Source organism: Staurois parvus, unplaced genomic scaffold (genome assembly GCF_062004578.1).
Source record: "Staurois parvus isolate SC_StPar_1 unplaced genomic scaffold, SC_StPar_1.0 ptg000080l, whole genome shotgun sequence".
NCBI classification, from domain to species: Eukaryota; Metazoa; Chordata; class Amphibia; order Anura; family Ranidae; genus Staurois; species Staurois parvus.
The window spans coordinates 4,918,738-4,946,098 of NW_028317876.1; the positions used below are offsets into that span (position 1 = coordinate 4,918,738).

General features: G+C 40.4%; 1 protein-coding gene across 1 annotated transcript in view; it reads right to left on the reverse strand.

Annotated features, from left to right (window-relative positions):
- CYP4V2 (cytochrome P450 family 4 subfamily V member 2) overlaps positions 1-27,361 on the reverse strand; it is a 70,740-nt gene that overhangs the window by 20,180 nt on the left and 23,199 nt on the right. The window contains exons 4-9 of the mRNA XM_089669583.1: positions 23,892-24,082; positions 15,362-15,431; positions 12,111-12,237; positions 8,205-8,384; positions 6,309-6,411; positions 1,188-1,322 (exon numbers count right to left, since the gene is read on the reverse strand). Of these exons, the coding sequence (XP_089525709.1) occupies positions 1,188-1,322; positions 6,309-6,411; positions 8,205-8,384; positions 12,111-12,237; positions 15,362-15,431; positions 23,892-24,082 (806 nt within the window). The remainder of the gene's footprint in view (positions 1-1,187; positions 1,323-6,308; positions 6,412-8,204; positions 8,385-12,110; positions 12,238-15,361; positions 15,432-23,891; positions 24,083-27,361) is intronic.

Below are 27,361 nucleotides of genomic sequence, written 5' to 3' on the forward strand. Positions count from 1 at the left end.
TTTGAAACCATGATGGCGTAGTGTTCTACCGACAGTGACCTTTGAAACTGTGGTCCCAGCTCTCTTCATGTCATTGACCAGCTCCTCCCTTGTAGTTCTGGGCTGCTTCCTCACCTTTCTTATCATCAGTGATACCCCACGAGGTGAGATCTTGCATGGAGCCCCAGTCCGAGGGAGACTGACAGTCATCTTTAGCCTCTTCCATTTTCTAACAATTGCTCCAACAGTTGATCTATTTTCACCAAGCTGCTTGGCAATTGTCCCATAGCCCTTTCCAGCCTTGTGGAGGTCCACAATTTTGTCTCTGGTGTCTTTTGACAGCTCTTTGGTCTTGCCAATGGTAGTGGTTGGCGTCTGACTGACTGTGGGGTGGACAGGTGTCTTTAAAGAGCTCAAACAGGTGCTACTAAGTTAGATTAATGAGTGGCGTAGAGGTGGACTTTTTAAAGGCACAGTAACAAGTCTTTAAGAGCCAGAATTCTTGCTGTTTTTTAGGTGTTCAAATACTTATGTTCAGCAGTGCAAGACAAATAAATTCTTTAAAAATCATACAATGTGATTTCCTGATTTTTTTTTTTAATTCTGTCTCTCAGAGTGGGAATGCACCTACAATGTGAATTTCGGACCCCTCCATGATTTCTAAGTGGGAGAACTTGCAAAATCGCAGGGTGTTCAAATACTTCTGTTCCTCACTGTATGTGAACCAAGGCTGAAGAAAGTTGCAACAAATTCACAAAGATAATGATTTTCCTAAGAAAGTCAGATACATTGAGGTATGAGGCAAGCATACTAAAAATTGATTTATGGTTTGCAAATATTTTAGCAGCACTAGCATACAGTATACTACTATGCAGCTCGTTTGTGTGAATCACCAAACTTTGCTATTCTCCTATTTATATGATCATCCTCGCTGACTGATGCCACATAGGCAGATTTTTCACCTTTTATTTTAGAAATTACAGATCTGTCTGTACTGGTCTTATTCATAGTACTCTATTTTCATTTTCAATTTGACACATACATGGTAAAAGTCTCATTACTGCTTCAATGGAAAAAGAGCAATACTGATTATTCACATAGATGTTTCGCCTTTGTGCATTTCAGGCTCTCTGGGTCATTTCCTGCAAGTATACAATATTTTAGGTAGAAGACAATATTAATATTCTCAGAATGATGTGTAATCTTACTAATGGTGCAATCTTCAGTGATGGTCCTGGCAAAGAATGGAACTGAAGGGTAAATTCTGAGTGCTTCTTTAACAACTGTTTCAAGATAACGCAGCTTCTTCAGATCATCCATTGTCACCGGCCTGTCAGACTGACCTAAGGATGTATAAAAAATATGTCAGAGGGACCTTCTCTTTCATCACTTCGAAGCTGTCATCAGAGCTTTTATTCCATCACCTAAACTGGCATGTGTGTGCAACAACTACCTTTCAAGTACAACTTGTTTTAAGTCCAAGTAAACCCAAAACTTTTCCTTTTTTTGGACATAGTAGGGAAGGGTTAAAACCCATTGGAATTTTTCTGCCATCTGTATTTTATTGGAGAGATGTATTCACTTCCTGTCATGTAGATACTACAAGAAGCAAGAAAAAATATTTCTAAAGTGAGGGAAATCCTCTCTAAGGAACTAGAAATGTGTCCCCACTGGTAGATGTACCCTTTAGGCTAGGTTCACACCTATGCGTGTTGTGATTGATGCGTTTTTCTGGCACTAACCCTAACATTTAACGATAAGCCTAACATTTAAACCTAACCCTAGTCTTAGCCCTTAACCCTAACATCTAACTCTAGCTCTTAACCTTAGCCCTTAACCCTAGTTCTTAACCCTAGCCCTTAAAGCGGAGTTCCACCCAAAAGGAGAAGTTCTACTTTAATGCTTTGTCCCCCGCTCCCCATTAAGGATTGGCACCTTTGGGGAGTGGAGGGAACCTGAATTTGAAAGTTACCCACTCCCACTTCTGCTCCGATCGCCTAGGCCAGGGGTAGGCAACCTTCGGCTCCCTAGCTGTTGTGGAACTACATTTCCCATGAGACATTGCAACATTACAAAACTGACAGTTACAGCTATGACTTGCAGAGGCATGATGGAACTTGTAGTCCTGCAACAGCTGGAGAGCCGCAGGTTGCCTACCCCTGGCCTAGGAAATCGAAAGCGGAAGTTGTCGTCCCCCCCCCCCACAGTGTTCTGGGACACGTGACAGGTCCCAGAAGACTACGGGGCCATTCACAAAGCGCATGCACGGTGGACACCCGGAGATACCGGCGCCAGGGAGAGGAGACGGCCGGTGAAACCAGCCATGGTGAGGACACCGCTGGAACGAGGGACAGGTAAGTGGCTGTATTTTAAATGTCAGTAGCTAGTTTTTGTAGCTGCTGACTTTTTTTTTCAGCTGGAACTCCGCTTTAACCATAACCCTAGTCCTTAACCCTAACCCTAACATGCGACTTTGGGCACAGAGTCGCATGACAAGTCGCAGTCCATTGATGGCAATGAAACCCCTTCAAATCTATGCAACTTAACCGCCTCCCGTCCGCCATATAGTACAATGACGGGTGCAAGGCGGGTCACTCGTTCTGGGAGGACGTCATATGGCGTCCTCCCATTCTAACCGCGCATGTGCGGCTCCGGGAGCGCGCAGAGTGGCGATCTGCGGTGCGCTGTGTCCTTCGGACACAGCGGATCACCGATCAACGGAAAGAGCTGAAGATGTCGGCTCAGTCATGTGATCAGCTGTGTCTAATAACAGCTGATCGCATGTAAATAGGGAAATGCCGGTTACCAGCATTTCTCTCCTCATGAGCTGTCACGCTGACAGCTCGAGAGGAGAGCGGGTAATCGGCATCCCTCAGAGGGGACATGTACACTGATCACACTGTTCAACAGGTAAAAAGTTTTGGGCATAAAATTAGCTAATCTTACATAATTTTGGGGTGCTGAAAACGAAAATGACCCTAAAAAATGTTGATTGGCTCTAGTTTCCATGATATATTCACCCATCTAATGACGTAAGCCATTCAAAATTATGATGCAACTTCAGCTGCATATTGCGCAATTGATACTGGTGACCAATAGAAAATTGCATGTATACTGAGATGATGCAATATTAGCCTTTAATTGCATCACTTCACTGCATAAAAGCTGCAGTATCTGTAGCTGATTGTAGTTCGACAGCGTCTTTACATTTCGTTTTATGCTTATATAGGCTACTCAGTAATGCCTCGAACTTGTGTGAATAAAGCAGATAATTTCTGCTATATCTGCGGTGAAATAACTTTTATCTCACAAAAAAGGAGGATAACAGGAATGATTAAGAAAGCCTACAACTTGTATTTTGGCTGCAAGATAGGAGACCAGGACAAGAGCTGGGCACCACATATATGCTGCAATTCTTGTGGGACGGCACTGGAGCAATGGTTGAATGGAAAAAAGGCATCTATGCCTTTCGCTGTGCCAATGATTTGGAGAGAGCCAACAGATCATGTTAGTAATTGTTACTTTTGTATGGTGCCTCCAATTGTAAAAGGGCTAAATAAGAAGAAAAAGTTATCTGTGCACTATCCAAATATTCCATCGGCAATACGTCCAGTTCCTCATGGAGAGGGGCTACCAATTCCTAAAGCACCAGAATCCTTCGTGGTTGAGTCAAGTGAGGAAGAACCTGAAGCGTGTAGTCACGTGCAGTTGTAAGAGATAGCCCTTTCCTCGAATACAAGAGAAAAGCCAAGAGAAGCAAAACCGACACAAACTGAAAACCAAACTAGTGAGAATCCTAAGTATTAAAATGATTCAACTTAGCTTATGGCTATAATTTTTCTTGGTAATCCTATGCAATATGTTATGCCATTTAGGCTTTGTTATGTAGTCAATATCACTTTATATTTGTGGAAAGACATCTATCTATATAATTATTGTGCATTATGTAGTCATTACGCCTATAGTAGAAAACTTTCCGTTTACAGAAAAACTAGAGCCAATTGACAAATTTCATTGTTATATTTGAACTCAGAATGTGAAATTCATTAAGAAATGGATCCTTTTGTTTCCAAAACTGGCAAAAAATAAAAATTTGTTGAACAGTGTCATCAGGGCATCAGGGCACTGATGATCAGTGTGCCCTGATGATCTGTGTAGCCCCAGCAGTACCACCTGTCAGTGTCCATCAGTGCCAGCCAGCTGTCAGTGCTCATCCATGCCACCTGCCAGTGCTCATCAGTGCAGCATCAATTCCACATTTCAGTGCCTACCAGTGCACATCAATGCCACATATCAGTGCCCATCTGAGCTGCCTTTCAGTGTCACCCATCAGTGCCAGTCAGTGCCACCTATCAATGCCAGTCAGTGCCACCTATCAGTGCTCCCAATCAGTGCCACCTATCAGTGCCAGTCAGTGCTGCCAGTCAGTGCCGCCTATCAGTGTGGATCAGTGCCGCCTATCAGTGCCCGTCAGTGCTGCCTATCAGTGCCGCCTAACAGTGCCAGTCAGTGCCACCTAGCAGTGCCAGTCAATGCCACCTATTAGTGCCGCCTATCAGTGCCATATATGAGTGCTGTCTTTCAGTGCCCATCAGTGATGCCTGTCAATGCCCATCAGTGCCACCTACCAGTGCCTCCTCATCAGTGCCACCTATCAGTGTCCATCAGTGCAGACTATCAGTGCCCATCAGTGCAGACTCGTTAGCGCACATCAGTGAAGGAGAAAAATCACTTATTTACAAAATGTTATAACAAAAACTAAGAAAAAACTTTTTTTTCCCCAATTTTCTGTGGTTTTTGGTTTGTTTAAGAAAAAATAAAAATTCCAGAGGTGATTAAATACCACCAAAATAAAGCTCTATCAGTCTCAAAAAAATTATAAAAATATCATATGGGTACAGTGTTGCATGACCGCGCAATTGTCATTCAAAGTGTGACAGCGCTGAGAGCTGGAAATTGGCCTGGGCAGGAAGGGGGTATAAGTGCCCAGTAGGCAAGCGGTTAAAGTCTATGAAACCTGACAGGTAGCCAGTGTAGGGACGTCAGAATAGGGGTAATATGGCCATGTGTACCAGACCTAGTGAGGATTCTGGCTGCAGGTTTTGTACATGTTGAAGTTAATGAATTATGGATTTAGGTACAACAGCAAGAAGAGCATTGCAGCAGTCAAGTCACAACACCACAAATGCATGGATTAGCTTTTCAACTACAGTTTATAATGGCATAGGATACAGCTGGACAATGTTTCTTGGTTTGTTTAAGAAAAAATAAAAAAAACCAGAGGTGATTAAATACCACCAAAATAAAGCTCTATCTGTAACAAAAAAGTTTTAAAAATTTCATATGGGTACAGTGTTGCATGACTGCGCAATTGTCATTCAAAATGCAACAGTGCTGAAAGCTGGAAATTGGCCTGGGCAGGAAGGGGGTATAAGTGCCTTGTAGGCTAGTGGTAAAAGTGACTTGAGTACCAGAGAGTGTAAAGTTGCATCAAAGTCACACTCAATACTTTTTTCATTAATTTATATCAGTTTTTTTATCCATTTTACATCCGTTTACATCCATTTTTCCTATGTTTACATCCGTTTTTCATCCGTTTTCGTCTTTTTATCCATTTTTGTCTGTTTACATCCATTTACTTCTGTTTACATCCAATTTTTCTCTGTTTCGTTTTTCTTACGGAAGAAAAATAGGGTTTTCTTCCAGTCAAAAACACAGATTTTAACAAATACGAACATTAACAGATGTAAACAGATGATCATCCATTTACATCTGTTCGTCCATAGAAATACATAGATGTACGTTTTTCATCTGTAAACGGACAGATGAAAAACGGACACACAGAACGCCCGTGCGAAAGAGGCCTTAGTTAAGAATGAGCTCTTTTTATGTGAATTTTAATCTGAAAGACTTGTGTATTCTTCTGTCTGTGTACCAGATGTATGACTGGTTCACAGTGACCACTGAACACAGAATATATCAAATAATGAAAAAAAAAAATCAGATTATATTTGCTACAATCTCATTAACTATCTACATGGATTTGGGTGATTTAAACTGGGCACATGATGACAAAGTGCCTAAGCAGAGGTTGGGAGTCTTGTGAAAATAAAAATGTGGGTTATTTTTATTTGAAATTAAAAAAAAATAATAATTCTTAGTACAATACCCTACCCGCAGGTGCCAATGTCTAATTTGCAAACTAATTCCACCACACATACAGTATGTGTTTATCACAGCAGTGTCCTTGTTGTACAGTTTCTGTTGGATTATTAGGTTTTAAGCTGCTATGAGCCATGCTGTCAACCTTACATTTCTGCATGTCTTACCAAAAGTCTCATCCAGTTCTTTGTGCACCTTTGCCTGGATTTCTGGGTGGGATCCCAATAAAAATAAGGACCAGTTAAGAGCAGCAGCAGTTGTATCGTGACCCTAAAGATTAAAATTTGATTATACTTCTATACCTTTTGATTGTCACATTACAGTGTCAAAGTAGTTTTGCATTTACTGTGTTTTTGTACACCTAAAACTTTTAATAAACATATATTAAAAAATAAAATTCAATCTGTTAAACCATTCTGTCAATAATACTATATAACTGAAATATTAATACATTTAGTATGTAAAGCAAATAAAACAGCTGTTTGTCTGGCATAGTAAAATATCTTGAAAAAAATAGTTGTTAGTCAAAAATTTTAATTATTAAAAGCAATAAAAAAATCTTTCAGTATGGTGTAGTATCTTTGAATTAAGAATGTGTAATTAGCAGTCAGTAACAACAAATTTATACAGGTTCCGTACGTCTGTTTATTATGAAACATTGTCTGACAGGAAGAACATAATTCCTTTTATGGTGCACAAAGATAAGCAGGAGGCATTTGAAGCTCCGTATTTATGTAAAGAAACCTGGGAGCTGGCAATGCTGCCTTGAGAGTAATAGTGTGGGCTCCGTGACACCATCATTCTATTTTATTACAAAATACAAGTAAGGTATTGCAGCTTTTTTTTAATACCCTGACAGGCTCCATTTAACATCAAAATATTGCGAGAAAACACTGACCTACAGGCATTCAGCAGAAGACTGTAGTATCACTTCAAGCAGCAATGTGATGCCTAGTAGAAGACAAGTAGCAAAGGGGTTTCTTTACGAAAGCTGGAGAGTGTAAAATCAGGATCACTTCTGCATAGAAACCAATCAGCTTCCAGGTTTTATTGCCAAACCTTAGTTAAACAAGCTGAGGTTAGAAGCTGATTGGTTTTTATGCAGAAGTGAGCCTGATTTTGCACTCTCCAGCATTAGTAAATAAACCCCAAAGTGCTGCTGTTGGTAGCAGAACAGAGAACAGACAGGCATTGCACATTTGAGCATTCTTTGCAAAGTGAAATTTCACTATGGTCTAGTGGAAACACCCTTGCAATGTGAAAAGCCTATTTGCCTTTAGTAAATCAATCTTAACGTATTCAAGACTGTTGTCAGCCTTGCCTGAGCTCTTCCCTCCTGCACTATGCCTGCACATCCCCTTCTCCTCAATTTTAGAACTCTAAGCCCTTTTTCCCTACTGTTTCTCTCCCCCGGCCACTATTTCAGTGCAACAGTTACAGTGTTGTCAGCCTACTACAGGAAGTTAGGAGCTCACTACATTTCTGGCAGGATCGCCTGATATGTTTCAGTGTTTGAAGCATTTTTAGAAACAAATAATGGTGGGAATTGTGGATTTTGCTGACACATACATTTTAAAAATGCTTTTCAACCGAAATCCTAAGTGTTTTTAGCACATATTATACAAAGTAGTACAGAACGGTGAAAATTGATGTGGATGCCCAAAAGCATGTGTGGAGTAAAGTCAAAAGGACCACTAGTTAAACTTTTAAACTGGTGCAAGATGATTATTTTGTCATTGTGGGGTTGATTTACTAAAACTAGAGTTCAAAATCTGATCTAGTGCAGCTCTGCGTAGAAACCAATCAGCCTCCAGTTTTTTGTCAAAGCTTAATTGAACAAGCTGAAGTTAGAAGATGATTGGCTACCATGCACAGCTGCGCCAAATTTTTCATTTTCCAGTTTTAGTAAATCAACCCCTTTGTCTCTGTATAAACAAAAGATCATAAAACTAATATGGTGAAACTTCCATATTCAGAAGTGCTAAAATGTTTTATTCCAACAGCCCAGCAAAAAAGTCAACTATTTATTGAGGTTTTAAAAAAATGCCAGCTAAGTAAACTACCTCAAACATGAAGGTGTCAACTTCTTCACGGATGTCCTTATAGCTCAAAGTATTGCCAGCATCATCTGTTACTTTGAGAAGCATATCCAAGAAGGCACTTCTCTTTTTGGATTTCTTATCTGCACTACCATTGGTAGTTGCTTCGTCATTTTTCAGTTCTTCTGCTCTCTCTAAAATGGTCTGTGGATAAGCAAACATAAACCATTGTTTTACAATTAGCAAACATCTTTAAAAAAATGCTCATAAAACTTATCCAACTTTCAGTTCCCTAAAATACTTTAGGTAGGCTAATAATATGCTCCAAATTAAATTGTATACACTTTAAAGAGCTGCTATACATTCTCATGTGTTTAAATTAAAAAAACGACTTTAATTTTCTGGATCCTGTCAGATCCTGCCTTTTTTCTTCTCCAATTATCACCAAAATATATAGAAAATCAATCAGACATTTGATAAACTCAGCTAAGGCTTGTATTCCTGTCTGCTGGTAAAAGATCCCCCTCTGTCCATCCAGATGTGACTTAAAGTGGGAAACATATTGAGAATGGAAGACTTACTTAATTCACAAAAAATTACTCTGGACACATTCCATAAAGCTTGGCGGCTTCATACTTGAAAGAAGGGAAACATTTGTTAGCTGGAAATGAGTGAGTGGAGTTTGCTCTCTCTAACACTTGTTAATCATGTCTATATGTCTATTTCATCTCTATCAAAGTTTAATTACGGTCCCTTCAGTGGATAATTCTTCCCCTTTATTTCTAATATCTTCTATCCTCCCATTTTAAGTTTCACCTTCCCTTTTCTTTTCTCTGTTGTGGAACACATCTACTGTGAGGCCTTGTCTAGATGGATCCCCCTTAGTTGATAACCTTACTCCTCAATTTATCCCTTTTGTATTTGCTTTGCAATACTATACCTATTTTGATTTTCCACTTAAAAAAAAAAAACACAGATCCAGCAATTATATCACAGCAGCTACACAAATGTATCTCTGTCTCCCTTTGGTCTAATGGCAATCAATTCAGTGTTGACAATGCTGAACATATACACATTTCATATATATATATATATATATATATATACACACACACACTATATTGCCAGAAGTATTGGGACACCTGTCCAAATCATTGGATTCAGGTGTTCCAATCACCTCACCAAAATTATTTGAACGCCTGCCTTTACACGCACATGAACTATAATGGCATCCCGGTCTTAGTCCATAGGGTTCAATATTGAGTTGGCCCGCCCTTTGCAACTATAACAGCTTCAGTTCTTGGCTGCCCACAAGGTTTAGGAGTGTCTATGGGAATCTTTGACCATTCTTCCAGAAGTGCATTTGTGAGGTCAGGCACTGATGTCAGACAGGAAGGCCTGGCTCATAGTCTGCCTCTAATGCATCCCAAAAGTGTTCTATTGGGTTGAGGTCAGGACTCTGTACAGGCCCAGGGATGTCCAATTCCTAGCGCCCAACACCCTGGACATGTAGTTGTGGGCGCTGGACAGGTAGGTTTTTTTCGCCCTTAGCCCTGCTGCGGGTAAGCAGCAGGGCTCACCTGTCCACACAGCCCACAGTGTCAGCCCCGCCCCCGTTATATGTCCCGGGCTCCGTTTGCCCATCTGCGGGCCCGAGACTGGTTCGGCGGGTGCTGCAGGATGTGGTATAGGGGAGGGAGGAGGAAAGCGGACACATCCACTCCCCTCCCCTTCTTCTCCTGATCCGGAAGTGATGTAACGTCACTTTCAGGTTCCAGTTCGACAGATTCCCGGTCATTGAGGCTGGGAAAGAATGTAATACGGTGCGATGTGCACTGCATTACATTCAGTGTAGAACAGGGGAGACATGCAGGGTCTTTTAGACCCTGCATGTCTCAAAAAAGAGAACCTGTCACCAAATAAATTAATTTTTTTTTTTAAATGGAAGTTAAATCTAAGCATATAACACCCCCACATTTTTCAAGGCCCCCCACCCCCACATATGTACGCACATACACATGTAAAAGCACTTGGGCACCTACACATGAAAACTTGGACTGCGATACACGTTACATATCGCCACGCATGCCAGAGTGAGAGCAATAATTCTAGCACCAGTACACTATACTGATGACCTATAAGGGGATTTAAAAGTGTCACCTATAGAAAATATAAGGTACTAAAGTTTGTTGCTGTTTCACGAGCACACGCAGATTTAAGGTTTGACATGTTGGATGTCTATTTACTCACTGCAACCTCGCCTTTTATATTTTACAAAAAAATTGGATAATTTATTGCTTTTTGTGCCTTAAAATTAACTTAAGTGTATTTTATACTGATATTTTGTGTTTCCTAGACCTTTGTGATAATATCATGTGACATAAAAAATTGGAACTACTGCTATTTTATTCTCTGGGATCTCTGCTTTCACAAAATATATCATGTTTGGGTGTTTTGTGTCATCTTCAGGCCTAAAACGATTTTTGAAAGATGTGCAAAAAAATGCAAAAACAGCCCTGGCAGCGAAAGGGATAAAGGATAAGTCCAACACTCCCCTTTCCTGATGAGCAGCCAATTGGTGCTCACTACACTGCGAGGTCTCTTCACTCCCTGCTAGTCCCCAATTGCGGTGCTGGAGACAGGCAGGGAGGGGAGGAGGAGATAAACAGCGCAATGTTAAAAATATTAAATGTTTAAGTCACTATAAAGCCCCTTTTGTTTTTAAAAGCCCCAGACATTACTTAAAGCAGATTTAAATACAGTTTTGGTTAAAATGTAGGTTTTTTTTATCAGGACAAGTAGATTGTCATGAGGGACAAGTAGATTGGGACACCGATTTAGTCCCTGGACAAGTAGTTTTTTAAAAAATTTCCACACCCCTGAGGCCAGCCAAGTTCCTCTACCCTAAACTCGCTCATCCATGTCTTTATGGACCTTGCTTTGTGCACTGGTGCGCAGTCATGTTGGAACAGGAAGGGGCCATCCCCAAACTGTTCCCACAAAGTTGGATGCATGAAATTGTCCAAAATGTCTTGATATACTGGTGCCCTAAGAGTTCCCTTCACTGGAACTAAGGAGCCAAGCCCAGCCCCTGAAAAACAACCCCACACTTTATTCCCTTCTCCACCAAAATTTACACTTGGCACAATGAGTCAGGCAAGTACCGTTCTCCTGGCAACCGCCAAACCCAGACAGAGAAGCGTGATTTGTCACTCCAGAGAACACATCTCCACTGCTCTAGAGTCCAGTGGTGGCATACTTTACACCACTGCATCTGATGCTTTGCATTGCACTTGGTGATGTAAGGCTTGGATGCACCTGCTCGGCCACGGAAACCTATTCCATGAAGCTCTCTAAGCACTGTTGTTGTGCTAATCTGAAGGCCACATGAAGTTTGAAAGTCTTTAGCTAGTGACTCAGCAGTCAGTTGGCTACTTCTGCACACTGTGCGCTTCAGCATGCGCTGACCCCACTCTGTCATTTTACGTGGCCTACCACTGCATGGCTGAGTTGCTGTTGTTCCCAGTTGCTTCCACTTTATAATACCACTAACTGCTGATGGTGAAATATTTAGTAGCAAGGAAATTTCATGGATGGACATGGTTTGCAAAGGTGGCAGCCTATCATGGTACCACGCTTGAAATCACTGAGAGCGACCCATTCTTTCACAAATATTTGTAGAAGCAGTCTGCATGCCTAAGCGCTTGATTTTATACACCTGTGGCCATGGAGGTGATTGGAACACCTGAATCCAATGATTTGGAGGGGTGTTCCAATACTTAGGGCAATACAGTGTAGATGTGAATGTGATAGTAGACTTTTCACATAATGGACATGTATTATCGTACCTATGAACCTTTGTGTTTAGGGACACAGAATGCAGTACGAATGCTAACATGTAGAGGTAGATATTTTTTGTAATTCACCTACTTTATCAGTAAATCCGTGGAGAATTTTCAGGTTTTTATCATGATTCTTTCCGGCTTTCAAGCGCGAGTACACAAAATCTGGCCACAACCAGGGCATCTTCTGCCGACATTGTATCATATCACTCATTCTATTGGAAAGGATATTTAATCAGCTGTGTATGCTTATTTTTGAATACATACCATTTCACTCATTCATACTGTTTCCATATTTTTTTCCAACATCCAATAAGATTACAGCTCTTGTTTTGGGGCTAATGAAATCAGCCTCAGTAAAAAGTGCTATACATTGTTCTTCTTGCTGCATAAAGCAACTAATCAATTTCCAAATATAATTTTCCAAAGTAGATTTTAATAGAAGCAAAATGGGTCCTATTTATCACACATATATATAGGTCCTGCAATAAACATCGACACTCGTACAGCTCCCTCAGGATGTCGGGAAACAAATTGGTTTTTTAGAAAATTGGAAATTTTGTGCGTTTTGTAATCCGATGGTGCCACCATTGATTTCGAAATTCGACCAACCAAGCCTTCAATTTCACCTCATGTTGCTACAGAAAATAATTTTTGTGACTGGGAATCTTCTTTTCTTTCCAGGTCAGAGCTCATGCTCATTTCTTTTCCAATTATATTCCTCCCACGATTCACCCATCATTGATTAGAAATTCTTTTGTTTTTCAAAAAGTTTCCAACATGCCCAATCACTCAAATTTGAAGGCCACGCGAAAATCGTCTGAAGCTGTGGCCCACTAATGATGTGAAATTTGAAGGAAAGAAAATTATTACGATTTTCGAAAGAAAATTCATTTGGAAAAGACCCGTGTATGGCCTACAATAGTGTATCTTTTCAGGAAAACCAACTGTCAAACATGCATTGTCCAACTGTCATCTTGTTAAGTTTAAAATGTATGGCAACATAGAAAACCCCTATAAAAAAACTTTGAAAAGTAAAGCCCAACAGACGTTATACACTGCTCACAAAAAATTAAGGGAAAACTTTTTAATCAGAGTATAGTATCAAGTCAATTAAACTCCTGGGATATTGATTTGGTCAGTTAAGTAGCAGAGGGGGTTGTTAATCAGTTTCAGCTGCTTTGGTGTTAATGAAATTAACAACAGGTGCACTAGATGGGCAACACTGAGACGACCCTCAAAACAGGAATGGTTTTACAGGTGGAGGCCACTGACATTTATTTCCCTACTCATCTTTTCTGTTTTTCACTAGTTTTGCATTTGGCTAGGGTCAGTGTTACTATTGGTTGCATGAGGTGATACCTAGAACCTACAGAGGTTGCACAGGCAGTCCAACTCCTCCAGGATGGCACATCAATACGTGCTACTGCCAGAAGGTTTGCTGTGTCTTCCAGCACAGTTTCAGGAGCATGGAGGAGATTCCAGGAGAAAGGTAGTTACTCTAGGAGAGCTAGACAGGGCCATAGAAGGTCCTTAACCCATCAGCAGGACCAGTGTCTGCTCCTATGTACAAGGAGAAACAGGATGAACACTGCCAGAGCCCTACAAAATGACCTCCAGCAGGCCACGGGCATAAATGTCTCTGACTAAACAATCAAAAACAGACTTCATGAGGGTGGCCTGAGGGCCCGACGTCCTCTAGTGGGCCCTGTGCTCACTGCCCGGCACCATAGAACTCGATAGGCATTTGCCACTGAACACCAGAATTGGCAGGTCCACCACTGGCATCCTGTGCCTTTCACAGAGGAGAAAAGGTTCACCCTGAGCACATGTGACAGACTTGAAAGGGTCTGGAGAAGCCGTGGAGAAAGTTATGCTGCCTGTAAAATCCTTCAGCATGACCGTTTTGGTGGTGGGTCAGTGATGGTCTGGGGAGGCATATCCATGGAGGGATGCACAGACCTCTACAGGCTAGACAATGGCACCCTGACAGCCATTAAGTATCGGGATGAAATCCTTGGACCCATTGTCAGACCCTATGCTGGTGCAGTGGGTCTTGGTGCTTGACAATGCCTGGCCTCATGTGGCAAGAGTATGCAGGCAGTTCCTGGAGGATGAAGGAATTGATGCCATTGAATGAACCCCAAGCTCGCCTGACCTAAATCCAATAGAACACCTTTGGGATACCATGTCTTGGTTCATCCGACACCGCCAGGTTGCACCTCAGACTGTCCAGGAGCTCAGTGATGCCCTGGTCCAGATCTGGGAGGAAATACCCCAGTGCACCATCCGTCATTTCATTGGGAGCATGCCCGACGTTGTCAGGCATGCATACAAGCATGTGGGGGCCATACAAACTACTGAGTACCATTTTGAGTTGCTGCAATTAAATTTTAGCAAAATGGACTAACCTGCTGCATCATTTTTAACTTTGATTTTTTTGGGTGTCTTTAAATTCAGTCCTCTGTAGGTTGATAATTTTAATTTCCATCAAACGATGGGGCATCCTTAGTTCCTAACACATTGCCCAGTCCATATCAGTATAGATACCCAAAATGATATTTTTCCCCATTGAGTGCTGATGTGTTTTCAAAGTGTTCCTTTAATGTTTTTGAGCAGTATATATGTAAAAGTGTTCTTACTAAGAACTACAGTTACTTATCTCCAGGCAGCAATCAGCATCATATCTACCATGAAAGTCTCAAAACATATTGAGATGTTGATAAATAATAATGTGGGTTTCCTTTGAAATAGTTCTATTACGCAAAGTACAGTGTTTTCACATGCAACATCAGAGACCTGAAGTGGAACTTAACCTATTCACAAAGCGCAACACGGCTCGCTCATGAGCAGTGAGAAACTGGCTCTGAAATCACAAGGCTTCACTGCGGGTTTCCTTTAGTTAAGATGCCAGCGCCTGGACCCAAAGCCGATTGAAGAATTGGCTCAGGTGAAGAGAGCGCTCGATCCCTGAACAGGCAAGTGTCCTTACATCAAAAGTCAACAGCTACAGTATTTGTAGCTGCTGACTTTTAATTTTTTGGGAGGAGAGTGGCACTCCTTTTTAAGTTATGCTACTTTGTATTCAAAAAATATATTACTGAGACCGTCTGAGAAAAATGTAAGATACCATGATTATATAAATCATGTTCTTCTCCTCTTTGGACATTCTCCAGACCGATAGAGACTCACACAATTACATTCCTACTTGTATTGCAAATTTCTATTTCCAGATCTTGGTTTTACATATACTTTACATGATCATTGTATTCTCTGACTGCTTTCACTACTAACATTATACATTACATTTCTAACACAGGCTGCATGTTTAATACATACTCATAGATAGCCTTGATGTAGTCAGAGTCACTGTTGTTCTGTGCTTGAATTTTAGTTCCCATGGCCGTCTCTAAAAAAAACAAAAAAAAACAAATTAAAAACAAATTAGTAGCCTGTTTCCCACAGAAATTCTTGAGAAATTACAAAGGCCAGTGCAATGCTGACATTCTCCAATGCTGCTGGCAGTAGCACAAGGGGCAGACCGCATACACTTGGGGGAAGTACGAGAGTGTGACCTGTGGCAGGCTAGGCAAAATTCGCTATAAGCTGGCCCAAAACAAAACTTTACCCCGTGACAGTACCAGCAGCATTGCAGAACTTACAAGCCAGGCCATTAGAAAAATAAGTTTGCCTACAAACAGGTTTTCTATAATATATTTGTATATTTACATTTATAGTTTTTCAGCATAGCAAATTACTATTGATACCCTGCAATCTGTGGTTTCGAAGGGCTGTTCCACTTTCAATGAAAAAAATGAAAACAATTTTTCATTGTTTGAGTTTCTCACAATGGGTCTGCTTTGGGGATACAATTCAACAAAATGATCAGCTTTATCTTTGCCTGATAAAAGCTAGGGAGGGTCATACTCTATGCTTTGCCAAAATCAAAACAGTCTCTGTAAATAAAATGGTGTAGATCATAGGGGGCTCCTGCTGTTGTACATGATTATTGGGTTGGCAGCAAACAGTAAACGATGCGTTGCCACACTGCAGACATTTAACCACTTTCCCTCCTGAGGATTTACCCCCCTTCCTGACCAGGACATTTTTTGCGCTACGGCGCTGCGTTACTTTAACTGACAATTGTGCGGTCATGCAACACTGCACCCAAATTAAATTTATGCCCTTTTTTTCCCACAAATTGAGCTTTCTTTCAGTGGTGTTTGATCGCCTGTGCAGTTAAAAAAAAAGACTGACAATTTTGAGAAATAAACAATATTTTTGACTTTTTGCTATTAAACATGTCCAGTAAAAAAAATTTTAAAAATCAAATTTCATCATAAATTTAGGCCAAAATGTATTCTGCTAAAAAAAATCCCATTACGTGTAAATGAAATGGTTTGTGTGAAAGTTTTAGAGTTTATAAATGGCGGTATAGATACAGGAATTTTTTTTTTTAATTTTTACTAGTAATGGCAGCAATCAGCGACTTATAGCTGGACTGCGGCGGGCATTCTGACACTGGGGGGAACTGACCTAGTGTCACTGACATCCCTACTGGCACCAATATAGTGATCAGTGCTAAAAAAAAGCACTGACACTGTTCTAATGGCACTGGGCAGGAAAGGGTTAACATGAGGGCGATCAAAGGGTTAACTGTGTGCCGTCTGCTTTGGATGGCTGTGCTATGCAATCTCCTAGATTGTAAGCTCGAAAGAGCAGGGCCCTCAATCCCCTCATGTTTTGCATTGTATTGTATTGTTATTGTTCTGTCCCCCATTGTAATGTACAGCGCTGAGCGAACTATTGGCGCTTTATAAATACTGTATAATAATAATAATATACTGTACTGTGTAATATACTGTACTGTATTGTACTGTGCAATATACTGTACTATGTTAAATACATCATGCCCAATGTGCTCACATTTATAATAAAAAACCATATGTGTATTTGTTCACCAGTGTTCTTATTTATCTACTCTTACCCTTCATATACTTGTTTTATATCCAATCAATTATTCACATGTGTGGGGTTTATGTTTAATGATGGAAATATTGCATTCCTTCTCCTGTCTGTAGGGCACGTAGGGAAATGGTCCTTGTCACTATTTTGAATGACCCTGCCCTTATGCTGATTAACACAAATGGTCAGTGCTATTTACCATCACAGTCTGAGCTGAATAGAGAAAATAGACACTTTCACTTAAATAAAATGGAGATATGTAGGGCAAGTATTGGTGGAAGTGAGGTATAAATAGAAAGACTGACACGCACATCCTTGGAAGAAGTATTGATGACGAAACTGGTCAGAAGTGACACCAGACACTGGAATTGATGCAATTGCATACATTGAAAGTGCCACAGTAGCCATTTTAGAAGTGGTTACAGGAGGTTTTTATGCTGAATGTTTGTAAGTGCATAGATTTTAATAAATAAATATATGGTTTTATAAGGATTTACTGCACTATGTCCTCTGCATGATATCTCTTGCATGGGAACCCTGAAGAGAAGCCAGAGTTAAGAAGGGGATTGTTGAAAGTGGAGGAGTTTTGTGGAAAGTGATTTGAAAGGCATCAAGCTGGTAAAGTGCATGGAATGACACTATTTAACACGTACATGCGGTCTATCTGCATCACTTAAAGGGATATGCACTAGTCCGGTGGTATGGAAATGTGAGTGGTTTTAAGTTTTATTTTCATGCGTTGTTTATAAGCAGTATCACACCATTATAGTCTTTGTTTTTTGGGGACCATTCACACAAGTCACACTGGCAAAGAGCAGGAAGAAGGTGGAATGGTTTATTTAAAGCACAGTTTATTGGACTTTTGGTAAAGAGCTTGGAGTGTCTTTGCCGAGGTGGATCCTTCTATGGGAACACACAGTTAATATAATACAATGTTAGTGGCTTTCTATCTGGGAGAGATTTTTAGAAAACAGTATTGCGCTATATTGGTATTTTGGGTCAGATCATGTGAATCTTCACGCGAGATGACCATTGAAGTACCAGCCACAAGGAGATACAGAGCTGAAGTGAATTTGGGAATAAATAAATTGGATATACAAGTATATGAAGGGTAAGGGTAGTTAAAGAAGAACATTGGTGAACAAATACACATATAATTTCGTATTATAAATGTGAGCACATTGGGCATGATGTATTGGCATAGTACAGTATATTATATTTCTTTTTTTGGAGATCACTATATGGGAAGATTGGATTCACAGGAAGAAGTTGATGGATGTATGATGTCTTATCTTCAGTTATACAGAGGCGATACTGAACTTATTATTTTTAGAAAGTTGGTCACTTCTATCATTACCATTTCTCTCTATGAGGGGAACAGATTGACTCCAGCTGCTAAGGGAATGATCGTTGTTTACTATATTTTGTTTGTTTAAAGAAAAAAAGGGGAGTTCAAGCACGCTGTTTAAAAATATTTATTGTTCAGAGATTGTACGCTGAGAATGCTGAGTTGTAAAGGTCTTAAGTGGAACCAAGCAAATGAGACTGCCTTGAATGAGGTTACTAACAAACCAAGAATTCTTGTGCAGAATCGTAGGGTCAGATGGCTCCTGGACTCTACAATTCAAGTCTGGGATCAGATAGTCAGAATTTGGTGCTCTGGCTGAGGCAGTATGTAGGACCAGACCCAGATATTTCAAATGATGGTGAAATGAAGAGTCTGGTGACATCAAAATTGAAAATTCAGAGTATGGGAGCAGAGAATTAGAGATTTCTTTGGTGGAAGAAAAACTCTAGCTTGAGCTCTGTCTAGAAAGAAATCCAAGATACTCCAAGGGATGAATCCATTCCAGCACTGATTTTTAAGGTTTAGTATCCCCACATTTGTAGGATCTGGACAGTCTGCATTGCATTATCAGACAGAGTCTGTGCTGACTGTTCACTGAATATAAGATCATCCAGGTATCCCACAATGGGAATGCCATTGGAGTGTAGAAAAGCTAGCACAGGTGCTAGTACTTTGGAAAAAACTCAGGGGGAGCAAGACAGACAAAAGAGAAGGGATGCAGACTGGTAGTGTTGGAGTCTCACAGCAAAACTAGGGTAGCATCGGTGTGCTAGAAAGGAGACATTCAAGTAAGGATCTTTGATGTTCACAGAGGCTAAAAAGTCTACCTGACGGACAGAAGCTATAACAGATCTGATGGATTCTATGCAAATGGTTTAAAATGACAACATGAAGCGGAGGGAGGTTGAGAAAAAAAGCTCTTTTTTTTACACCTTGTCTTTTATCCATGCATTGAGATGCTTGCTAACTAGGTGTCCTCAGACGCTAGTTCAACGTGGTCATGTCCCTTAATGCTGAAGAGGACCTGTCTGCAGGACTTGTGGGTTTCAGGGCACAAGGTTTTCAACTGAACTGAGCCCCTGGCTTGGGTCTGGCTTTAGAGTTGAAGGCCTGGGTAAAATGAAGTGAACTCTTTTTAGCCTCAGAGGTGGGAGGATGTTTCCCAGTCTGAGGCCTAGGTTTCTTCCGCTAGGACAAAAGAGTACTTCCACCAGTAGGAGACATTTTCCATCAAAAGGCATGTGCAGCAAGCGTTCTGTGCACTGCTGTTCTGCAGACTAACATTTAAGCTGAAGTGTTCTCTGAATATTGACATACCACAAACCCATTTGGGAAATAGGATGAACAAAATCCACTAACATTCACAAAAGTGCAATGCTGTAAGCAAAAGCTGTAAGGGCTACATAACTGAATGGTCAGTAAAGACAGCAACTGGTTCCTCAGAGCTTCAGTCTCCCAAATGTCTCATGAATTGACTTTGCAGCTATAGCAGTTGCATAGCAGGACCTGCTAGCAAAAATAAAAATTTGGAAAGGTTTCCAGGCATTTATCAACAGGATCCTTAAACACTGAGACATCCTTAATAGGAACAGTCAGTGTTTTGCTAAGGGAAGCCTGTTCCCACGGTGAATCCACTGAGGGAAAGGGCTCCCCAAATGAGTATAGGTACAACAAACATTTTGAAGAAAAAAACTTAGGAGGATTTTTCCAGTCAAATCACGGCAGTCACATGACCCTAAAACCCTGCCCCGCCTCCCGGCTTCTGAAACTCTTAAAGGGCCAGGAGGCGCCGGCGCCAAGGGGTTAATAACTTAATGAACAGAAGAACAATTTCCAAAATTTTTACAAAACTGAGTTTTATAGAACATTTGTTTAGCTAATTACATGAAAGTAAGGTTAATAATATAACTTAGATTACAAAATCTTCAGTTTTACTCAAATTAGTTGATGCAAAAATGAATACACCCCACAACAAAAACTACTACATCTAGTCTTCTAGGCATGAAGCACCCATGCAGCCCCACAGGACATTGCCACCCCCATGTTTCACTGTAGGCACCATGCATTTTTCTTTGTACTGCTCACCTTTGCGACACCATACAGTTTTAAAGCCATCAGTTCCCAAAACATTTATCTTGGTCTCATCACTACAGAGTACAGAGTCCCAGAAGTTGTATTCTTCTTTCAGCATGAGACCTGGCAAATTCTAGGTGTGCTTTTTTGTGTATGGGCTTTAGGAGAGGCTTCTTTCATGGTTGACACCCATGCATGCCATTTCTCTGCAGTGTACGCCATATTGTTACATAGTTAGTCTGGCTGAAAAAAGACAAAAGTCCATCTAGTTCAATCATAGCAAAAAAAAAAAAGTTATAATCGTATACCCACAGTTGATCCAGAAGAAGGCAAAAAAAAACCCAGCAAAGCACGATCCAATTTGCTCCTGCTGGAAAAAAATTCCTCCCTGATCCCTGTTTGGGATTATGTGGAGTTTTGCATGAATTGAGTATAAAATGTGCTCTGAACGTCATCTAAGTCACAACAATAGAAGAACACAGTCTGCTGAATATAATACTACACAAACATTAGATGTTGCCATGGTTTAATTGCACATAACATGTAAACATTCACAGTGCAGGGAGGAAAAAGTATGTGAGGCCCTAGCTTAATGACTTCTCCCAGAGCTAATTGGAGCCAGGAGTGAGCCAACCTTGACACCAATCAGTGTGATGATATTGGATGTGTTGCTGACAGCTGTCCTGCCCTTAAAAAACACACACCTGTTTTGAGGTTACTGGTTTCAAGAAGCACTGTCTGATGTGAACCATGCCTCACAGAAAAGAGCTCTCAGAAGACCTACGATCCAGAATTGTTGACTTGCATGAAGCTGGAAAGGGTTACAAAAGTATCTCCAAAAGCCTTGATGTTCATGTGTCCACGGTAAGACAGACTGTCTACAAATGGAGAAAGTTTAGCACTGTTGCTACTCTCCCTAGGCATGGTCGTCCTGTACAAATGACTGCAAGAGCACAGCGCAGAATGCTGCATGAGATAAAGAAGAATCCCAGAGTGTCAGCTAAAGACCTACAGAAATCTCTGGCACATGCTAACATTTTTGTTGACACATCTACAATAAGGAAAACATTAAACAAGAATGGAGTACATGGGAGGACACCACGGAGGAAGCCATTGCTATCCAAAAAGAATATTGCAGCATGTTTGAAGTTTGCAAAAGAGCACCTGGATGTTCCACAGCACTACTGCCAAAATATACTGTGGACAGATGAAACCAAGATTAAGTTGTTTGGGAAAAACACACAACACTATGTGTGGAGAAAAAAAGGCACAGCACCCCCATATCAAAACCTCATCCCCACTGTAAAATATGGCGGAGGGAGCACCATGGTTTGGGGCTGCTTTGCTGCCTTAGGGCCTGGACGGGTTGTTGTCATTGATGGGAAAATGAGTTCCAGAGTTTATCAAGACATTTTGCAGGAAAATGTACGACCATCTGTCCGCCAACTGAAGCTACGCAGAGGATGGGTGATGCAACAGGACAATGACCCAAAGCATACAAGTAATTCAACAAAACAATGGCTGCAACAGCACAGAATACGCCTTCTGGAGTGGCCCAGTCAGAGGCCTGACCTCAACCTGATTGAAATGCTGTGGCATGACCTTAAGAGAGCGATTCACACCAGACATCCCAAGAATATTGCTATACTGAAACAGTTTTGTGAAGAGGAGTGGTCCAAAATTACTCCAGATCGTTGTGTAGGTCTGATCTGCAACTACAGGAAACGTTTGGTTGAGGTTATTGCTGCCAAAGGAGGGTCAACCAGTTATTAAGTCCAAAGGTTCACATACTTTTTCCTCCCTGCACTGTGAATGTTTACATGTTATGTGCAATTAAACCATGGCAACATCTAATGTTTGTGTAGTATTATGTTCAGCAGACTGTGTTCTTCTATTGTTGTGACTTAGATGACGTTCAGAGCACATTTTATGCCCAATTCATGCAAAACTCCACGTAATCCCAAGGGGTTCACATACTTTTTCTTGAAACTGTAAATGTTAGTATCCAGTTATATTATGTGTATCTAAGAAACAATCCAGGCCTTTTCTGAAGCAATCCACTGAGCTGGCCAGAACCAACTCTTGAAGGAGTCTATTCCACATTTTCACAGCTCTCACTGTGAAGAAACCTTTCCGTGTTTGGAGATTAAATTTTCCTCCAGACGTAAAGAGTGCCCCCTTGTCCTCTGTGATGACTCAGGGTGAATAACTCTACACCGACTTAACTATATGAACCACTGATGTATTTATACATTTTGATCATATCCCCCCTTAATCTCCTCTTCTCAAGAGAGAATAAATTCAGTTCCTCTAATCTTTCCTCATAGCTGATCTCCTCCATGCCTCGTATCAGTTTAGTTGCCCTTCTCTGTACTTTCTCCAGTTCCCCAATGTTCTTTTTGGGAATTGGTGCCCAAAACTGAACTGCATATTCCAGATGAGGTATAACTAATGATTTGTACAGGGGTAATATGATATCTCTCTTTCTCTCTCTGGAGTCTATACCTCTTTTAATACAAGAGAGGATTTTGCTCGCTTTAGAAACCGCAGCTTGGCATTGCATGCCATTATTAAGCTTGTGATCTACCAGAACTCCCAGATCCTTCTCCACCATTGTGTCACAGGAAACAATCACCCCAGTTTGGCTTTCTACTTCTTTAGCTAACTGCAGTGAACTTGCATTGTGATTTTCTTCAATCCTTCTCATCAGAAGATGCTCCTGTCCAGGTGAGATGGTTGCAGTTCCATCTTAGTTAAATTTTGTATCACTTTTGCTACAGTATTCTGACTGATAAGTAAAGCTTTGCTGATTTTCTTGTAAATTTCACCTTTCTTGTGTAAAGAAATTATTTTCTTTCTCAGGCCTAGTGACATTTCTCTTCCATGTGGTGCCGTTGCTGACAGCATTAAATGGGAATGGGTTTTCTTTGTTAAGTAACTGTCTGCTGGACACCTGTTTAATGAATAATTAAATTCACCTGTAGTTGGATTCTTATTAATTAGGATTTTCTTGACTAAAATTTAGCTTTGCTCTTGAGACTTTCATTGGAGTGTATTCATTTTTGCAACATGGTCATGAATGAATTTGGTAGGAAAAATACATTTTTGTGTGTGCAAATTAACAAATCTTGTTTGCAATCAATTGCCCGCATTTGTGGGAGTATTTTGTAGTATAGTGTCCCATAGAAAATGTTGACTCTGAAAAGAAAGTAAAGGTTTTCTGGCAAATCTGTTAGGATGTGCTCATTTATGCTGAGCACTGTATATATATATTTGATTTAATGAATTCACAGCTGTTGAAGCAGCTTTTTTGCAGATGTTGTCAACTACATAAGATGTTGTTTTGCTAGTGCAGGTTGCACAAAGGAAGTAGACATCTGAGTAGTTGCTAAACAAAACAATGTTAGTTTTCTTTGTACTAGTTTATATTATAAATTAGCCCTCCGTGTTCTCAATAACTGCAAGAACTGTATCAGAACTTACCACATATTATATCCAAAGCACACAGTGTAATATCCATGAAACAATTAAAAGTTCCTTTGCCAACATGACTGTTAAGCTTATCCACCAATATTTTTGACTGCTCATTCATAACTTCCAAGAATTCGGCAAGGATAGCAAAATGGAAAGTTGGAGTTATCATCTTTCTTCTTGATCTCCACTTTTCTCCAGTGCTGGAAATTTAGAACTGCATTGTTATTTTTTCAGTAACTGGCTGTATATAATTTATCTTAGGATACTTTAAAAAGTTTTTACATACAGCGGGTAAAATAAGTATTGAAACAGTCACCATTTTTCTCGGTAAATATATTTCTAAAGATGCTATTTACATGAAATTTTCACCACATGTCGGTAACAACCCATGCAATGCATAAATACAAAGAAACCAAAACAAATAAGTTCAGAAATTAAGCTATGTGCAATAAAATGGAATGACTCAGGGAAAAAGTATTGAACACATGAAGAAAGGGAGGTGCAAAAAAGACATGGAAAGCCAAGACACCAGCTGAAATCTATCAGTATTTAGAAAGCAATCCTTTCCCTTTTCAGTGCAAACTAATATCAGCTGGTTTAGTCTCAACTGATGGCCTATAAAAAGGTGTCTCATTAATAAGGTGTCACACAAGAAACCTCTCATGATGGGTAGAAGCAAAGAGCTCTCTCAAGACCTTTGCAACCTTATTGTTGCAAAACATACTGATGGCATTGGTTACAGAAGGATTTCTAAAGGATTTCTAAACTTCTAAATGTTCCAATGAGCACTGTTGGGGCCATAAAAGTGTAAAAAAACAACATTTCACCATAAACCAGCCACAATCAGGTGCTCCTCACAGGATTTCTGACAGAGGAATGAAAATAATTTTCAGAAGAGTTGTCAAAGAGCCAAGGACCACTGTGGACAGCTTCAGAAAGACCTAGAATTAGCAGGTACAATTGCTTCAAAAGAAAACAATGAGTAATGCACTCAATCGCCATGGCCTGTATGCACGCTCACCACGCAAGACTCCACTGCTGAAGAAAAAGCATGTTGAAGCTCCTTTAAAGTTTGCTGCACAACATTTAGACAAGCCTGTAAAATACTGGGAGAATATAGTCTGGTCAGGTGAGACCAAAACTGAACTATTTGGATGCCATAATACACACCATATTTGGAAGTCAAATGGCACTGCACATCACCCCAAAAACACTATACCAACAGTGAAGTTTGGAGGTGGGAACATGATGGTGTGGGGCTGTTTTTCAGCATATGGTACTGGCAAACTTCATGTCGTTGAAGAAAGGATGCATGGAAAAATGTACCAATACATTCTTGATAAAAATCTGCTGCCATCTACCAGTATGATGAAGATTAAACGAGGGTGGACATTTCAGCAAGACAATGATCCCAAACACAAAGCTAAGGAAACTTTCAGTTGATTTCAAAGAAATAAAATAAAGCTGCTAGAATGGCCCAGCCAATCACTTGACTTGAATCCAATAGAAAGTCTATGGAAATAACCACAGGTCAGAGTCCATAGAAGAGGCCCATGGAACCTTCAAGATTTGAAGACTGTTTGTGTGGAAGCATGGGCCAAAACCCCACCTTAGCAATGCATGCAGCTAGTTTCTCCATACAGGAGGCATCTTGAAGCTGTCATTACCAACAAAGGATTTTGTAAAAAAGTATTCAATAAATTCCAGTTAGCATATTCAATACTTTTTTCCTGTGTAACTCCATTTTATAACACATAACTTAATTTCTGAACTTAATTGTTTTAGTTTCTTCATATGTATGGATTGCACGGGTTGTAACTGACATGTGGTGAAAAGTTCATGTCAATAGCACCTTTAAAAATATATTTACTGAGAAAAATATTGATGGGTTTCAATACTTATTTTACTGGCTGTATCAAACAAGTGCAGTTTGTAAAACAACCACTAGATGTCATCTAGTTGTTATCAAGTTTTTATGCTTTCTGTGTACCAACTGGTGGGATTTCCCTCTTACTTCCTGTTGTACGGACAATGATCGTTGTGACAGGAAGAAAAACAGCAGAGATATTCAATAACAACAGAGATCAACAAGTGATGTCATTTTCATTTTCACATATAAAGTTTGGAGTTTGTCAGGCATATTAAGAAGTTATGAATTTTCTAAATGATCAAACCCTTAAAATCTGTGTTTAGCAGGCAGTGATGGGCCGAACACCCCCCTGGTCGGTTCGCGGTTGACCGCAAACTTCAAACAGGGCCGATTTACTGAGCAGTATCTTACCACATCTGAGGATTATTAAGTCATGGTATTTTAGTAGTGAAACATTCTTTCATGTTTTAGCTGTCAGCGGAGTTCCCTGCTGAAAGCTGAATGTCTAAAAAATTGCCAGCATTGCCCGACAAGTACAATGTTTTATTAAAAATGGTGTAGGGTCCCCCCTCCAATCCATACCAAGCCCTTTGGCTGTGGATTTGACGGGAACCCCCAAGTCAATTTTAAAAAAAATGACGTGGGGGTCCCCCAAAATCCATACCAGACTCTTATCAAAGCATGCAGCCTGGCAGGTCAGGAAAGGAAGGGGGGGAACAAGCGAGCACTCCCTTCCCTCCTGAACCATACCAGGCCACATGCCCCCCCCCCAAAGCACCTTGTCTCCATGCTGATGAGGACAAGGGTCTCTTCCCCACAACACTGGTGGTTGTGAGGGTCTGCGGATGGGGGGCTTATCGGAATCTGAAAGCCCCCTTAAACAAAGGGGGCCCTCAGATCCTGCACACCCCCCATGCAAATGAGTATGCGGTACATGGTGCCACTACCCATTCACAAGTAAAAAAAAGTGTAGTATAAAAGTGACAGAGACTTTATTAAAAATAAAAAAAATGTCACACGAAGGGCCAATGTTCAAGTCGAACTTACATAAATCCCACCACTATTAGTAGGCTTATCCACTTACTGATCTCTGTAAACTGCCCCATTTTTCCAGTCTTCCCCGTAGGTATTCCATCCATCCAAATGAGGAAAATAGGGTAAATGGCAACAGCAAAACTACTATTATGGCCAAATTAATCAGCCCTAACTCTGATGGTGTTTTTTATTATTAATTTATATTTATATATATATATATATATATATATATATATATATATACATATATACACTATATTGTCAAAGGTATTGGGACACCCCTCCAAATCATTGGATTCAAGTGTTCCAATCACCTCCATGGCCACAGGTGTATAAACTCAAGCACCTAGGCATGCAGACTACTTCTACAAACATTTGTGGGTCGCTTTCAGGATAGATAGATAGATAGATAGATAGATAGATAGATAGATAGATAGATAGATAGATAGACACTATATTGCCAAAAGTATTGAGACGCCTGCCCTTACATGTACATGAACTTTATTGGCATCCCAGTCTTAGTCCATAGGGTTCAATATTGAGTTGGCCCACCCTTTTCAGCTGTAACAGCTTT